Below are 17,954 nucleotides of genomic sequence, written 5' to 3'. Positions count from 1 at the left end.
CGGTCTTTAGAAAGACAAAGATGTGATATACAGCACTAAATACAAACATAAAGACTTTATTGAATGCTGCTCAATTCCCCAAAGATCTTTCATTACAAAAGTTTTCCACACAACTGCAATTTAAGAGACTGGAATGGTACTCTGATAAAAGATGTGAAAAATACTTGATCAAGTAAACAGACAAGACTTCTGTTGTCAACTTTCCACCTTTAAGAAACACTGCATTTTCTTTAAATAAAACAAGGAACTATTTCTTGACATCCTTCCCTCCTGACTACAAGAAAAAAAAAGTAATGCCAATTTGGTCTCATTCTTCCATCCATGAGATGCTAAAACTAATGCAGAAATATCTGAGAGGGTCTCTGGGAGACCTGTGCTACTCTGCAGGAAGTCCGTGGGCTGGTGAGGAGCATCATTGATGGGCTCTCTGGAGGAAGCTCCATCCTCAGCTGTGGCAGGAGGAAATCTCTAAGTAGCCCAGCACCAAGAGGCAGCAAGAACAGGGTGGAGGCACTCACGAAGCGGTAGGTCGGACGCATGGGCCACCCCAACCTGGTCAAGCTGACTTTCTCTCCATACTTTGCCTCATTCTAACATGAGCATTATATAATCTTAAATCTGAATCCAGTTCCTTTCAGTGCTGCAAGGGGCACATACTGAGTATCTCAAGTTACGGGTAACATACCTTGGTTTTATTTGAGAAAACACAGCACAACTAGAAGCCTTTTCTATCATCTTAACCAAAGTATGCAGCGATGTGAAAAGCACATATAAAACAAGGAAAAAAAAAAAATGTACATAACAAACCATACCACCTATGTGCAACACAATCAAAAATTCAAGTCATAATTCTCACCACTCCCGTAATTATTTCACTCATTAAAGATGATAATTCAGTTCTATGAAACGTTGGAAGTGACAGTATATCAATAATTAGACAAATTTACAATATGCTGTGGTAACGACATCACTTAAATGCTGTATTTAAATTCAAATCTTTACATTTGCCAGAGAAAAAAATTGGCTGTTTCTGCTATACTGCTGAGGTTTCTTTTGCATATCCTTATATATTTCAAAAGGGTACAAAAAAGTGTGTCTGCCGAGTCGAGGTGGTCATTTCTTTTATTTGGCACTTGTATTGTGTGCGTTTAGCACATTGTGAGTGCTGTTCTGCTTTTCTGCCATAGCCTTCTTAAGCTTTAACTCCTCTAGCTTTCTCCACAACTCTTCACGTTCCAATTCTTTCTTTTTCTCTCTGTGGAAAAGAGTGAAGGGTCAGTTTCAGATGTGCAATGTAGAGATGCAGTTACTTAAAAACTGTGATTTACATCTAGTAATTCCTCTTGTAAATTCTTCTCCAAAGCTATTGCTAGAGGCAATTCGTTTTCTCTGTTAAAAAGTGAGGGTACCAATTGTTGTTGGTGGTAAGACCATAGCTTTGCTCCAGCAAACCCAGACAATTGCTGTAGTGTGGCTTTGCGTAGAGGACTGCAGTTCTCGGGAGGTTCTTTATCACATGCAAAGAAATTAAGGGACTTTGGAGGGGAGCAAAGAACAGCTGTTGGAAGGAGACTCAGCACGTGGTCTCAGCTGGCCTAGGACAGTGTGTGCCCTGCCTCCCTTACTCCAGCAGTCCCTCTTTGTAGGTTGGTGGGCTAAGGGGGAGTTTTTAGCCGAGCTAAGTATTCACCAGCTGGGCTTTGTCCAGACCCCAGCCCCTGAGGCAGCAGAGCCAGCAGCAGCAGGCAGGACGGGCGCTGGGGCCTTCCCGCCACACCACTGACACACCCCTGCATGGGTGCTGCGCACGCCAGTGACAGCCGGCGTCTGATGGGCAGGTCCGCTACACAGCCCCAGCGCCCCAACAGTGACCTTTTGTTTCTTTTGGTACATTGTAGACACGGATTCAGCAACACCCATCTGGAAGAAGAAAAATCAGTACCTTTGTCTTTCTGCTTTATATGAGCTTGTAAGTTCATCAAAAAGCTTGCCGTTCATTTCCATCAGGGTTTTCAGCACGTTATATACCAGTGCCACAATAGTGCTAGAATAGAAGGAACATTTCCATTAGAATTACTCAACACAAAATTAACTTCAGTAAATAAGCCTTCAATTTATTTTTTGGACTCTGAGCTTCGTATTTAAGGTACTACTGTAATTTCAGTGACTTTCTGAAACCAAATCCTTTACTATAATTTCATCTGTAAATTAATAAAATGCAAATTTAAATGTTTTTTGAAATGGCTGTTTAAATTCCCAGCTCTTGTGATTGCACAGGATAGTACTGTGGCTGTACTATAAAGCCATTCAATTATGTTAACGTTTAGTGAACCAAGTTTCAACAACAATTTTGTAATATTTGAGTAATGAAATACGAGTCTAGAAATATCAACGTCTGGCTAATAGCTTCAAGACTGGGCAGAAGAATGGGGCAGAGGAACCACAGGCGCACAGTTTAACCCAGCTACTAAAAGCTCGACTAGAAGAGTTTTGGGGGCAGCAGACAGTTCTGCTGCTTACGCCCCGTTAGAGAACTGCATTGAGAACATCAGATAATGGTTCCCGGTACCTTCGTTGCTTTAAGAAACTGAACAGCTTGAGCAGTACTGGCTGTGTCTTAAATGGCTGTCTATTTCCACGTTAGGTATTACTCTTCTTTTTGTGAAGGCATTCATATTGCAATAAGTTATCTGAAATACTATATTGCTTATCTCCTTTAAGCCCACTCTTAATTATACAAAGAAATGCAAAAATAGCAATAAAACTAAACATTTAAAAGGTGCCTGTCATTAAGCTTATCACTAATCAAAAAAGCAGGTAAACTGTCTTCCCCATCCTTCCCCTCACTAGCAGTTCACCTTCACAGCAGTGATTGTAAGGCTGTAGAGCAGGGAGCCATGCAGTCTTGTGACCTTGAAAAATGAGTGCAAGAAAAATCTAAGGAAGTAACCAAAGGACGAGGTTTTGCCTTTTCAGTACCCTTTGTCCACTGTAGCACTAAGAACTACATCCCCCAAGTACTCAGCAGAGGCCCTGTGCTCGCTGACTCACAAGGCACAGTGCACTTAGCCTGTCTGCACACTTTTTTTTTTTTGAACACTGGCTTTTATGTGGTTTGAAGACGAAAGCTTATTCAGGGTTTTGGTTTTCTGAGTGGAAAAGCTCGATTTTGAGTGAGTAGTTCAGTCCATTTCGGACAGCTAGAGGGATATAATCATGTTTCTCTGCCCTCCAAAACAGATTAAAACCAAAGGGTTAGACTTCCTTCCCCAAACTTCCTGGTCCTCAAGGTAAACAGTTATCCTGTGCCTTTCACTTCCTGCGTAAAGGGCAACTTTGGTCTGCAGCTAGGGAAAGAGGGACATCCTGCTTCTTTCAAACACGGTACAAAAATACTAACATTTACCCTGTAGTATTAAATGTAAAATGAATTAGTCGCTCCTACCATCCTTTATAGCAGGAGGTAACTGCTCTTCCTTGACAGCATCTTTCCCCTTCTTACCTCACTGGGCAGCAATAACTACTTACAAAGACACTGACAGAATTTTGTTCATCTAAATTTGTTGGCAAGTTTGCCAGTGACACCAAGCTGAGTGGTGCAGTCGACATGCCTGAGGGACGGGACACCATCCACAGGGACCTTGACAGGCTGGACAGGTGGGCCTGGGCAAACCTCAAGAGGTTCAACAAGGCCAAGTGCAAGGTCCTGCACATGGGTCGGGGCAATCCCAAGCGCAAATACAGGCTGGGCAGAGAATGGATTGAGAGCAGCCCTGAGGAGGAGGACTTGGGGGTCATGGTAGATGAGGAGCTCAATAGGACCCGGCAGTGTGTGCTCGCAGCCCAGAAGGCCAACTGTGTCTTGGGCTGCATCAAAAGCAGCGTGGCCAGCAGGTCAAGGGAAGGGATTCTGCCCCTCTGCTCCACTCTGGTGAGACCCCACTTGGAGTCCTGCATCCAGCTCTGGAGCTCTCAGCATAGGAAAGACATGGACCTGTTGGAGCGGGTCCAGAGGAGGCCACAAAGATGATCCGAGGGCTGGAGCACCTCTCCTGTGAGGAAAGGCTGAGAGAGTTAGGGCTGTTCAGCCCGGAGAAGAGAAGGCTGTGGGGAGACCTTATAGTAGCCTTCCAGTACCTGAAGGGGCCTGCAAGAAAGCTGGAGAGGGACTTTTGACAAGGGCATGGAGTGATAGGACAAGGGGTAATGGCTTCAAGCTGAAAGAGGGTAGGTTTAGGTTAGAACGAAGAAATTCTTCACTTTGAGGGTGGTGAGGCACTGGAACAGGTTGCCCAGAGAAGCTGTGGATGCCCTCTCCCTGGAAGCATTCAAGGCCAGGCTGGATGGGGCTTTGAGCAACCTGGTCTAGTGGAAGGTGTCCCTGCCCATGGCAGGGGGGGTTAGAACTAGGTGATCTATAAGGTCCCTTTCAACCCAAACCATTCTATGATTCTAGAGTAGTAAAGGACAGCGAGGCATAAATATATCAGAAGCATCCCTTGGAAATTATTTTGGTTTAAGTAGTACTAATTTGCATTTTTAACTGACACATAAGATCAAATGTGATTAAATATCAAGACCATCATCCAATTTCCTTATATTTTTTTAGTAAATTCCAGTTCTCCATCACAGCAATGCAGAACAGTCAAAGCATGATATAGCTGAAAAAGACGTCCATTTTAGCACCCAGAATCTCATTGATTTAATCTGATTTAAGCAAAAATGAAATCACATTTACAAGCTTACAATCCCAACCTGAAACAGTGGGCAATTTGTTTATGGTACTATAGAAGTTAAACATTACATACGGATTCCAGTGTTCTTTGGAGATCTTGTATAAACTGCCAAACATAATTGGCAGAATTTTATCAATGTTCTCCTCAATCAGGCTAAGAATATATTCATTATTCCAGAAGTACAAAGCTCTTTCTGCAACCTGTAACATAAAGTTTAAGGGTCAACAACCACAAAATAAATTACTACAAGGGTTTTTTTTATGCCTTTTTTTTTTGTTTACCTGAAAATGTGAACTTGACACAGACTTGGATATTTGCTTAAATAAAGGTTCTTCTATTTTTTTGAATTGTGTCGGTTCTATTACATCTAAGATTTCTTCAATTTCACCTAAAAACATTATCTGAATGAAAGAAACATATCAAAAAGTATGGAGAATGTTTTATATTGCCACTGTAAACAAAACCAAACCAAATACAGCTTATGCATTAGTCATGAATCCCGCAAAGAACATTGTACGCAATTACAATCCATTAGAGACCACAGGTTTCTTCAGCCTGAAAGAAGTCAAGTTTCAGTTTCAGCTACCAGAGCTACAGGTCTCGTCTTGGATTTCTTCTTCTGTGTAACTGCTCTAAACACCGATCTGCTTCTGCAGAATATGTTTTTTTTACATTTTAAAAAAAAAAACGCTAGAACATTTTATTTCTTCAAGAATGGCTGCAGAGGTTACCATTACCCGAGATCTCCAAAGTAGCTTTTGAAGTGGTAAATAGTTAATTTCCGTTTTAAATTACAACGAGCAAACACTAGGTAGGTGCAGAGAAAATTTAACCATTTAAATTTATTTTTATACTACAGAAAAATAATGTATTTATGCTTTACCAGATACTTACTCGGTATCTCAATTGCTAAGTCTGTGACACATTGCAGATGACTACATCCTACCTGCTCTATACCTAATAAAATACTTCTCAACTTGGAAAATTGTTTCTCTACACAATATCTTAATTAGAATGCAAATTCTAATATAGTTCTAACATAGTAACACCATCCTAAGAACAGACACACTAAACAATTGCACTGATTTGCATGACAGAGATGAGCACCTCAAGAAACTTCAAGAACTGCAAGTTTTCTGCAAGATCTCTTCAAAAGCACAGCAGAGGTAAGATACATGAACCCGTCACGCTACATTCTACATCACAGCAGACAGAAGCAGCAAGAGACAAAACCAACCTCTTTCTGACTGCAAGTTTTTGGCCAAAATTTGAGCAGTCCTCTGATTACCTATATTAAAAATACAAACAAGTTAAAGCATAACAAGTTTCTATTACGCATGTGATAAGATTAAAACAAAAGTACTAGTTTGCCTTTCCTTATCCAGAAGTTCAGTGAAAACTGAATACAGCTAAATGTTACTCCAGTGAAAGTAAACACTGTGTTGTCTCATTTAAATATTTATCTTCTTTAGGTTATCCGAAAAATTTAGACCCTTACCACTTCACAAGTCTTTCATTATCTGTTCACACTCCACTCCCATCCCAGCACATATTAATTGATATGATTTGATGCTGATAACATCAAATGAACTTAACTCCCGTGTAGCTAGATTTCCCAGATTACTTTCTGTCCTCTACTCGTACATACTTTGGGGAGTACCTGAACCGGCATCAAGGTTTGAAGCCTGAGAGCAAGAGGTACCCACTGACTGCACAAACAAGGCTATACAGAGGAGTCATGGCCTCCACCACTTCCATTTTTTTTTTTTTCTTGAATTTGAAATGTTAAGCCTACAAACTGAAAAAGATGTGAACTTAGAGAGAAAAAAAATATTCCAGTATCTGCACTGGAAACTACCTTACACAAGACTGGAAAAAAGCCTTCTGGAAAGTTAATTAGAAAGTACAGCCGCCAAGAGGAAGGAGCACAACAAACAAAGGCTGGGGGCCTGTTTCCTAGAAACAAACATCTGACATGGCATCTAAATTACGAAATTCATGCTGGCTAAAAAAAACCCAACCCCATAACTGCATGTTTTGGAAGCAGAATGTTCTCAGAGCCTACAAACTTTCATTCTGAGGAAAGGACCTCTATTTGTATGATACAACAGCACCTAATTGATCATATCCAACTGTAAAACTTCCTCAACTACCTGAATACCTTCCATATTTGACTTTTGTCATGTTGATTTTTTTTTTTTCCCAGCTTCCCAGCTGGCTGTTTTATTCACAACTATGTGTACTATCAAAAGTGACTTTCCAGAGAAAAAGTTAACATGATTTTAAGTGCCCACAAGTCTTTATCCTAGGATACACACATATCCTCCTATGACAAAACTGAATGTCGCTTCAAATGACCCGAGGAAGTGCAGAAACCTCAGGCAGCTGGTAAAGTCCTATGCTCGAACCCACAAAAAGAAAGCAAGTTACAAGGAAAGACCAGATTCCTTACAGACTCTTGAGCATACAGTTCTCCCTAGCTGGCTGAAAGCTCCAGACAACGGAAATAGCATTGCCCTCACCCGACAGCTGAACTGCTCAGCTGGTACGGATCTGGCCTCCTCCGACACAGTGGAGGAGCTGGGGCAGACCGCATGGTCAGCGGGGTGAGGAGGAATTTTGAGCTCCCCTCCTTGCACTGCAGCTACCTGATCTGGCAGTTCTTCACTCACCCACTTCTCCCCCACCCTCAAGGAGTCAGACTTGGATGAACTAATTACACTTCTTTCTCTAGATTCACTAAAGTACTCTCTGTAAATACACTTTAAATCTAGGGCCATTTTCTGTTAAGTAGCTCGTAACTGAATGACTCAGTTATATACTACTGAGATTTTGTATTTTTAAAGAACAAACACAAACATTTACAGGTATAATAACTTATTCTGCCGATACCTTCCCTTCCCCCAGAACAATGCAAGTAAGCCAAAAAATTTCAGACAAGCATATTTGCCAAAGAAAAGCTGTGAGACCTGCCATACACCCTTAACTGAAGCATGAATTTACTGGTCTCAAAAGCATAAAACTGAGTTAGCTGGAAGAGTCCAGTTTCCAGCACTTGTTATTGTAAGAGAGTTGAATATACTTCGCTACCCAGACTCATATCCTCAACTTGATGAAGAAATAACATGTTCCCAGTAAAACACTGCAGACCTCAACAAGAGACGTTGATCCTCAGAGAGAGTATCAGTTTCCAGCTTGACAATGCTTTCATATTAAACAGCTGATACATGCACATTTATGTTCAAAGATTTTATTCAAAGAAATATTCAACATGAATGCAGATCTGAAATCTTCCTGCTCTTACTACACACAACTCATAATAACTCTCCCTGAGCTACAAAATTCCCATGAAGTGACTTACAACCGCAAGCACCTGCTAGAAAACTTATCTTACATGTAAGGCCTGCATGCTTAGCCTGATTTCTTCAATGTAAAGGCCATTGCACTTAGCAGGGTTAGGTAACACACTCTTCTTGTCAGCTTCGCAAACATCAGGACTGACCTAAGGCAGACTACCATAGTTACAAGACCTCGGATTGAATTTCCTCTAAACTGACCCTGAGTGACAATTCCTGCCAGAAAAATAACAGTAAGGTACTCCTGAAGACAGCCTTCTGATGGTGTTCTTAAAATATTACTTGACCTAAAGCCCAAAAAAATTTCCAAATGCTATCTCATCAGTTGCCCCAAATTTTAATATATACTTCTCAAGCATTTCAGAAAGTTTCTTAAAGCTTCACTTCTTATCATCTTATTAACTTTTACTCCTTTATAAAGCCGATGTTACTATATGCTCGGAGTAAGGACCAAAGCAAGCACAGGCAGTGACTCTTCAGTGAGTTCTTGTATCTTCCCCATTCTGAATTCAGCTTTACTGATTCAGAGGCGGCTAGAACTGTGTATACTACAGTGCAGATGAAGTCTCAGAATCGCACTACGGAACCCCTACTTCAAAAAGCTCTTCCTTCTCGCTTCAAAGTTTGGGCTTGGAACCTGCATCACAGTTCTCTAAACGCGTATCAGGAAGTTCTGACTTTGTCACGTTGTCACTTCATTCAATCTTGCAGGTTTTTATGTAATACTACACATTTTCTGCTCACATATCGACTGTAGAAATGCCTGGATTGTTTTATTGCTTGGCTTAAGAAATAAGGCTTATGCAATTCCTTTCTCCTAGCCCTACCCAGCAAAATAAGCTTATTGGCCAGTGTAGCTGCCAACACTGCAGTACAAGTGGAAAGAAGAGGCTTCAAGCAGACAAGGCAAATTTATAGACAGTCAGGTCTCCCACCTTCCACCACCTACAGAAGAAGCTGTCTTCTCATGGGGAACATCAATACTTCAGTGGCTGTGCAGAAAACAAGCTTCCACTGAAAGAGTGGTGAAGATCTACATTGTTCCCACAAAGCTGTTTATCTTTTTTCTTTATAGAAATAATTAGATTTTGCATAAGCTGTTTGTTTTTCTGTCGCAAAAAGGGATAAAGTATTTAAATATCAACATACACCTAACAGAAAGATTTCTGGTTGTTCTACAAAAGCCATTTTCTGTTCTATCTGGGCTGACATCAGTCTGTGTCCCCATGAGCTGCTACATTGCCCTGAGCCTGCATTCTTCTTTATGGGCACTGCCAAAGCCCTTGCATGAAGTGCTGCAAACCCCTTTTTAGCTGAGCTGTCAATATGTATCACAGGAGACTCAGTCTGGCAAAAGCCACTGATGCCTGAAGCACCTGTATTATAACTGCCAAGAGGCACCCCAGTAACTGAAGAGACAGAACAGAAACATCACATTTGGAATTTCAGAGTTCTTTCTGTCTAAATAAAGCGTTGTTATTGTTTCCAACTTTTATTTTGGGATTGTTTATTCCCTAAAATATTTCAGCTTTATGCAGTGGCTAGGCCAAGCCATCAGCACCAAAAATATCAAAATTTTAGTTCTTACCGGGATGGAATACAGTTGTTATATGCTTTCTTATATGAGCTAATTTGCATTATATCAGTTGTTCAAAGTTTTATTTAAATTTGTGCTCTATCTTGGTCACAGATCAAGAGATAACTGCCCTTTCAAACCCAGAATTTTCTTCACTGTTCTAGATTTTTTTTTTTTTTCCAAAAAACACACCTATGGATCATTAATCAAGATAGCAGATAGCACTGCTAACAATCCTAACAAGTTTCACTGAAGTATTTAGTTGAAATTAAAAATAGAAAAACATTCAACTGAAAAACACTTACGGGCTCTGTTAAAGTTGTATCTTTTTCCAGGAACTGTACAACACAATAGGCGAGCTAGAATGTAAGTCATATGATTATTTAGTTTCAACAGACACTGTTTATTTGCAGCATAACTGATTATCACAGCCTATAATGGAAGCACTTCAGATCCTGGAGGGGAACCCAACTCAATACACCTTTACAGAGCCATTTTAAATTCTTCCAGACTAAAAAAAAATAGCAATTAAAGCAGCAAGATACACAGGCCTACTCTATCTTACAAAAACTTCTCACATACCAAAAATCTTCCTTTTTTTTTTTTTTTTCTTCATTCTAGTAGAAAATTATTTAAGCTTGACAGTTTATTTCCCTAACTTACATCCAGTATCCCAAAAGATTTTTCTCAACATCAGTTCCTGTATTAACATTACAAAGCTATAATTTTCAAACATCTATATTGGGGTAAAAAAGTGATACTTTTAGTCAAAAAAAAGGTTGTTTTAAAACAGGTTTGACTGAGCACACATTGCCCAAGTACTAGACATCTACCCCTACTATTCTGTGATTCTGTGATCTACAGCACGCAACATTCAGTGTTAAGATTACAGATAAAAGAATTTTAACATATTTACATGGCCATAAGAGAGCAGGCAGCATCTGTCCACCCAGCAATGGCCAACAACAAATGCCTCTGGAAGGGTGTATGAAGTGGGACAAGCATAATGTGATTAAGCCACCAGCATGCTCTCTCAGCCTCTAGTGATTTCTGTCCAGGAGTCTTCTCAGGTCAAACAGATATTATAGGTTATATACCTACTTATTGTTTAGTTACTCAGCATATAGTTAAGTAACTAAACAATCATACCTCTAACCCACAAACCATACAATAATCCTATTACTAAAGTAGTTACAATCCCAGATTCCATTAAGGCTAATTTTAAGAAGCCACAGTATTTTTCATCTCACAATAAGGCAAAGACGAAAATTATTTACATGCATTACTTGTATGTTTCAATACTTAGGATGCTTGAATTCAAGCATTACCTTTCCTTTTTTTTTTTTTAAAAAAAAAAAAAATCTGTTACCCTGATGCAGATAATTACAATGCTGTAATTGCAACAGGTCTAATTTATTTCTTTTACTCTTAGGCTACGGATATGTATGTGTAGATTCAAAAAATAATAAATGTCACACATGAATCTCATAAAATCCCATTATATATATATATATAGTACAGTAATGCTTTATTGTTCAAAGACACAAAGGCTCAAACTTCATTCAGCTTCAAGGCTTTAACTTTAAGGGTAGGCCAAATATGTATTGTCGCAACAAAGCAAGCAGGCCACTCCTGACTGCAAAGCAGCTTTAATGCTGGTTTACACCTCCAGGATGATACAAAGCCAGAAACAAACAGTGCTGAAACTGCACATGGCACTAGTGGTTTACGAAGGGATAGATGAGCAGCCTGGTCAGCAAACCAAATGCTACTTTCAGGTATGCAGTACAGCTGAATTAATAGGACCCTTCTGGGTACTGATGAACTGGATTAAACATACCATAGAAAAAAAAGATGGCTTGCTGTACTGATCTATGAGAGAATACCTTTGGCAAGTGACTGGCCCCTTGCATGGAGCGGCCTATTGCATAGCAATAAACCACAAAGACAAGTGATTTAATTAAATTAAAACTTTATATGAAAATTGGGAATTAACTCAGCTCTTGACTTGATCCTGTTTGTAGGCTACATAGTCATAACGATTTCACTTTAATTAGAAACTCATTTCCTTGTATCTTGAGTCTACAAGGAGCTGTATTAGTGAGCTCAGTTAACAAGGCAAGTTTTTAATTAGCCACAGCAGAATTACCGCAAGTTTGCATCAAATGTATTCAATATTGAAGTGCCATATGTCTGGAAAGGACACACATTGTTCCTCAAATAAAACGCTAAATGTCTGTGCAAAGTATGAGAATGGCAGTCAAATGAAGAACTAAAGCATTCTGACAGCACGTCATGGATCTACATAATCTCTAGCTGATCCAGAGAGCTACTATACACTTCTGCCATTTATATCGAACATTCTCCTCCCCTCCCCATCACAGGAATGGTTTTAGAAATAAAAAAGCATTTCTGAAATAAGTACCTGGCCATACTCCAGGTTCCTTTACACACAGCATTTAGGTTACATAAAGGAAGTGATAACAGCACAAGGTCCTGGGATTAAATGAAGCTTAAAGTGTGACACGACTAGAAAGCAAAAAAAGCTTCCCACTTCAGTTGACATGACTTTGACTCGCTGTCATATTCTTTCATTTTTAATATATGCTGAATATGATGTTGAAATTAACATTTAGACACAAGATCTGTAAGATCTTTTAAAAAAAAGTGACTGAATTTGCAAATATTTTGGAATATTGATATTACAACACATGCTGCTTTAAATGTCATTAGTTTCAAATGAAATACAAAAAACCCCACCATTCTTAAAAATAGGCAAAAGCTTACCTGCGCATGAAACAAAGCTAATCCCTTTGCAGTATGCATGGGAATCAGAACTTTCATAAGGAACTGTTTGTGTTCTGCTTTCAGTGGCAGTGCAAAACCATTGATAATACTGAAAACATGAATAAGCAGGATTTATTTTTATTAAAAAAATATTTTTTTCCTAGCAAGTCAAGAATTTCTGTAAATTCAAGAGACACTCCATTTCTGATTCAATTTCTAAACGTGATTATTTTGAAGCCATGAAATAGCTCTACATACGCACAACCTTTAAAGTGTTGGTATCATGCAAGTTTTAGACTTTTGGTAGGAATACCAGAGAACCATAGTAGAAGTCAAATAATACTCATTAGATGAGCTGAATTATTTTTATTGTGACCTCCATTAAGTAAGATCATCTACAGTAAGTCTAGCTGTATAATCGTAAAGCTTAGACAGATGCATCAGGACGCTGATCCATTTCACCCACAACCACTAGCAACTTGCAGAGAAAAAAAGACATAGACTGCATAAAATTTTGAACTATTTTAACACTGCAGTTTGAACATTTGTTTTGAGATTGCTGAACAATGTTTTCCTCCAAAAACCAAGTTAATAAGTTGTCTCATTGATTCAATTATCTTATTTAAAGAGTTGTCGTAGAACAGACAAAAGTCCTTCAGGAAAAGGTTGTGGTTCCTCCCCCCTTGCTAGATTTTAGATAAATCTGAGCAAATAATGGTGCCCCTTTTACTTGATTTTAATGAAAACTTGTTCCACAAGTTTCACAATCTTTGGATTTTCAGTTAGACCAGTAATATTTATAAAATTTTCTACTGTGAAATATGTGACAGTTTTAGAAAAACAGTAAAATGCTATCACAAAAAACTTCAAAGTTAAAAATTATATTAGTGAACTGATGTCAAAAACGATAACTAAAAAAATCTAGCACTTACAAGGCTGTTCTGAATAGAATTTAAAGAAAAACAGCCTGCTAAAGATTAAAGCATTTCATTCAGCATGAGGGCAAAAGTTAACATTCATTTTGTGAATCAAAGAACAACTCATCTATCAGAGATAAGATAAGCAAGAGTAAATATTCCTGACAAACAAGGACCTTTGAGAAATATTTTGTCAGTCATCTTTAAAACCTGCACCGAAAAAGGATAATTTATACTCTATATCCTAATTTGATATTCACATGGTAACCCAGACAGTATTAGATTATATCAGTGACTGCACTTCATCACTAGTTACTGTAATAATTCTCTTTCCCTCTCTCCATTCCCAAAGCAAGAAAGCTGAAGCACTCAAAACAAGATTTTGTATTTTTTCTGTGTCAGATAAAACTTACCTTCCTAATATCTCAAGAAGTTCAGCAACACCATTGAAGTGCTCCGTTTCATATATAAACCTGTCACAGAAATAAGGCAACCATCAAAAATCAAAACAGAGGATCATAGATTCCAAAGAAATAACCTTTAATAACTAGAAATATTTGAAAGCCAGATCACAGATCAAAACCAGGTCTTTTACTTCAACGGTAAATCACTACAGACGCAGACCATGAAGTCAAGAGAAAATACTCCTCAACCCAGTCAACACACGCATACATACACAGCATACCTGAGGAAAATGTTGTTAATCTGTTTCCTGATGAATGCTCTTAAACCAAGGAATTTTCCGTAAATTCGATGAAGAACTGTCTTTAGGAAATCACGTTCTCGTGGGTCTTCACTATCAAAGAGCTCCAACAACTTTAAAAATCGAATTGATAAGTATTACTTTTGAAAGACTTAAATTTTGTTATGTTACTGATTCAAATTTTATCTTTAATTTACAGGTTTATATTAGAAAAATTACAATCAGTTTAACCAAAAATTTTGTTTGGATATCAGTATCATATTTACAAAATTAGATTTTTAATAAAGCTGATTATTTTCTAAAAAAAAAAAACAACTCAGTAGCTTCATTCCCTTCGAAAGTCTGCATACAACAGATATCAAAGCCATTCCAACAACTACTGCACTATCAAAGTAAAGCGGAAATTGTGAGAATGAGATAATCAAACCTTAGGCAAGTGGTTTACACTTGGTCTTTAAGAAATCAGAATGAATCAACTATGTGTCAGATATTTACAATTTCTTAATTAAAATCCTGTACTACTCATCTCAAAAAGCTACTTGTGTCTTGAAGGTTAAGCAAAAGTATAATTCTTTGCAGAATCATTTTGCAGGCTAAGTAGATGATAAGACTCACGCACATTTCCTCAGGGGGAGAAGAGGGAGAGATACATTTAATAGAATGATAATGCGTTAAAAATGAGCCATTGGGAAAAAAATAGAAAAAAATATCATTGCAAGTAGAAGTTGGTTCATTTCTGTCCAAATTTACCACTAGTATTTCCACCCTTCCCCTTTTCTTTTTTTTTTTTTTTTTAAACACACACCTTTCACACCCCACCCCCCCCCCCCCCCCCCCATTTTCCTCATACATTCTGGGTGGTGAGCATGCTTGGTTTTGTTCCTATACAAGAAATTTCACAATTAATGACTGAATATTGGGGGGGCTGTGTTATAAAATAAGCATAAGGTATGTAATCATTAACTGATTCTCTGCTAATAAGGACTAAATGCCGCAATAAGCTAGCAAGATTTTCCACACATTTTTTCTCATAGAAAGTTTTCCAAGGATACAGAAAAGACCATACTCGCTTGAAGATATCAAAAGATACTCAAATTCCATTACAGACCATTATTTTAAGTTTGGGATTTTTTTCCCTGCATCTCCAAGTGAGAGCATATTCAGAAATGCTAACTGCACTGAACGATTTTGTAACTTAGCTCCAGCAGTCACTACAGTCTCCTGCTCAGCCCGGGTCTGTGAGCTTTAGGTATGTCTACACCAAGCAGCATAGGGGACTGGAAACAGCTGTTCAGGAACTTTGTTCAGGCTCATTTCATTTTTATATTTAGAATGCATTTCTCAGGGTCAGTACTCCACTATTTTTCCATATACAGCTAGCTGTTCATTGCATTGTCTTTCTTGTACTCTAGAGAAAGATCAAGTGAAATGTCAAGAACTGAAACTCTGCAACATGGCTCTTAAGAACCACGGGTCAATGAGTAAACTGGATACCCACAGCCAATAGTTCAGCAGCAGCTTCAGGCCTAAATTTTATAGGAAAGGCCAATAAAGCAGAGAAGAGGGAAAAACCTCTAAACAAGAACAGTAAAACCATACAAGTGGAAGTTAAATGCAGTCATTGAAGGTGGGGAGGGAAAGCGTCCATCTATGTTTTTACTTTCCATTGCTGTACTGTGATGACCTGCCAGCAGTCACTCTTCAGATCCTGAGATTTTCCTTGACAAACAAGTATTTTGACATGGTAAAAAAAAAATCCCCAGCGAGATAACCTTGGACAAAAATTGTTATAGTATTCTACAGCCTAATTCCTTGAGAAGTTATACTTAAATTGAAAGCTCACTTCACTTCTTGCTCATAGTTACTTTGCATGGTGAAGCATGTACTTTCTTACTTGATTCTCCTTCTGCGGTTAAGACACGATAGTAAAGAGAATGACACTACCTAGTCACGTTAACAGATGTTGGAACAAATTTCACATACAATAAGTACATGATCTTTTTACAGGAAAAAAGTAAGTTCTCCCATGATAAATTGATAAAAAAACCCAAACACAAAAGCACTACAAGAATTTAATCAGCACATTGCTGATCTGACTGGAAGTAAGTTACAAATCATTAAAAACACAACTTGCATTTACAAATTACAAACACCTTGCATTGCAAAGCACTGAGGTTGATATCTGAAAACGAAGTGTTTCTGGAGTTACTAATTACATATAGCCTGTGTGGTGTGATGTGCTGTTTGTCTAGTGTTTGGCAGAAAACACTGTTGGAACAACCAAAATTTAATCCGCTGTCAGCATGAAAGCTTTAATATCTCCTTGGCTGTACAGTCATCTGGCAAGTTAAGCTTGAGAGATGATCTTTAAATCTGGAAGTGGGAAAGCTCTGTACTTACCTGCTGTACAAATTTCTGGTCAATATATCGCTTTGCAATGCTAGGCTGAAAATCTGGGCTCTCCAAAAACCTCAGGAAAAATTCATACACCAACTACAAACATTGAAATGAAAATGTTGAAGTTAGTAAGTACACCGTAACACAGATCTCAGCCCCATCACTACCACAAAGTCATTATTCACATGCTTAAAAGGTACAAAAGGAAACTGAAGCCTAATACACTGCTGCTTAATCGCAGCCTCTACCAGAATTTACGGAAAGAATTACAATAAGTATCAAGAACACTTTAATTCCCAAAAGAGTCAAAGCTTAATAAATAATCTACTGAAAATACCAGTATTAGAGAAGAAACAAGTTTTAAGTATTACACATATTCAGATTTCCTACTATATTAAGAATTTATTGTGTCGAAATAATTTACCAAACACTTCTCAGCACCGAGGGTAAAATTAAGTGCTCTAACATCACATAATTCCTTAAACAGATGAAGAAAAGTCTGCTAAGTAAGTGTTCCTGAAATTAGGTTTCAGCTGCAAACTCAAAAAATGAGAAGTCATATTAAAAAGCTGAATGAATACACAGAAACTTAATAGCTCAGCTTAACATTTGGTTTCTATATCCTGGGCACCCAATTCAAGCAACAGGACCCTCTGCAGACTGATCTTCAACATCCTTTGTATTTCGTAGTATACTATTTCTATTGAGTTCAAGTCCCCATTTGCTATGATCCCACAATGTCCACAAATGGAAAAACAGACTGGAGATGGAGCTAGTGAGGGTCTGAGGTACCAGAGAGAGGCATGAAGAAGCCAGAGAATAAGTCCTGTATTTTGTTGGTCATCAGAAGTCCAAGACAGAAAATACTCTACTTCCATAACAAGGCCAAATTTATAAAATATGCATAAGGCATCTCTTAACTAAGACAGAATTGAGAGGAAAGATGTCTTACGTTTAGATACATTCAGGGCTGCTTATGTTCTCAATGCCTATTTCTTAATTCCATGTTAGTGAAACAACTGATTAGTAATAATACTAAAATGCAATTTAGATACATAATGACATCACTGACTGGACTTCTAAATAAAACCTACATGGAGCTATGTTCATACTCACAGGCATGTATTTCAACTACTACCACTAAGAGTACTTCTTAAACTCTGAGTAATTCATGATTGTAATTATGAAGTTCACTTGAGAGAAATGCTTGACAATAAGTACTTTTTATCTAGAACACTTGAGATGACAGTTACTTCCACATAGCCTCAAGGAGGGTATGCTGTTTCCGCAAAGTGGAAGCTCAGAAACACAAGTTCCCCCTCACTCTGTCATGGTTTAACTCAGCAGCTGGCAACTCAGCACCAGAGGCCGCTCACTCACCCCTCCCCTTGCCCCCAGTGGGATGGGGAGGAGAACGGACAAAAGGTAAAACTCGTGGGTTGAAACAAAGACAGTTCTATAAGTCAAAGGAAATACTACTAC

The 17,954-nt window shown here is 38.4% G+C and overlaps 1 protein-coding gene across 2 annotated transcripts in view; it reads right to left on the bottom strand.

The window, feature by feature from the left end:
• Positions 1-40: 40 nt before the first annotated feature.
• PPP2R5A (protein phosphatase 2 regulatory subunit B'alpha) overlaps positions 41-17,954 on the bottom strand; it is a 49,077-nt gene continuing 31,163 nt past the window's right edge. Inside the window, exons 4-13 of one of the 2 annotated variants that reach the window (XM_009932835.2) lie at positions 16,476-16,568; positions 14,058-14,188; positions 13,786-13,845; positions 12,456-12,564; positions 9,974-10,027; positions 5,974-6,024; positions 5,018-5,137; positions 4,809-4,936; positions 1,943-2,044; positions 41-1,255 (exon numbers count right to left, since the gene is read on the bottom strand). In XM_009932835.2, the coding sequence (XP_009931137.2) occupies positions 1,123-1,255; positions 1,943-2,044; positions 4,809-4,936; positions 5,018-5,137; positions 5,974-6,024; positions 9,974-10,027; positions 12,456-12,564; positions 13,786-13,845; positions 14,058-14,188; positions 16,476-16,568 (981 nt within the window). In that variant the 3' untranslated portion in view covers positions 41-1,122. The remainder of the gene's footprint in view (positions 1,256-1,942; positions 2,045-4,808; positions 4,937-5,017; positions 5,138-5,973; positions 6,025-9,973; positions 10,028-12,455; positions 12,565-13,785; positions 13,846-14,057; positions 14,189-16,475; positions 16,569-17,954) is intronic. The other variant, XM_075412953.1, reaches the window with a different exon arrangement.

Source organism: Opisthocomus hoazin, chromosome 2 (genome assembly GCF_030867145.1).
Source record: "Opisthocomus hoazin isolate bOpiHoa1 chromosome 2, bOpiHoa1.hap1, whole genome shotgun sequence".
NCBI classification, from domain to species: Eukaryota; Metazoa; Chordata; class Aves; order Opisthocomiformes; family Opisthocomidae; genus Opisthocomus; species Opisthocomus hoazin.
This window is presented reverse-complemented; position numbering and strand designations above follow the sequence as displayed.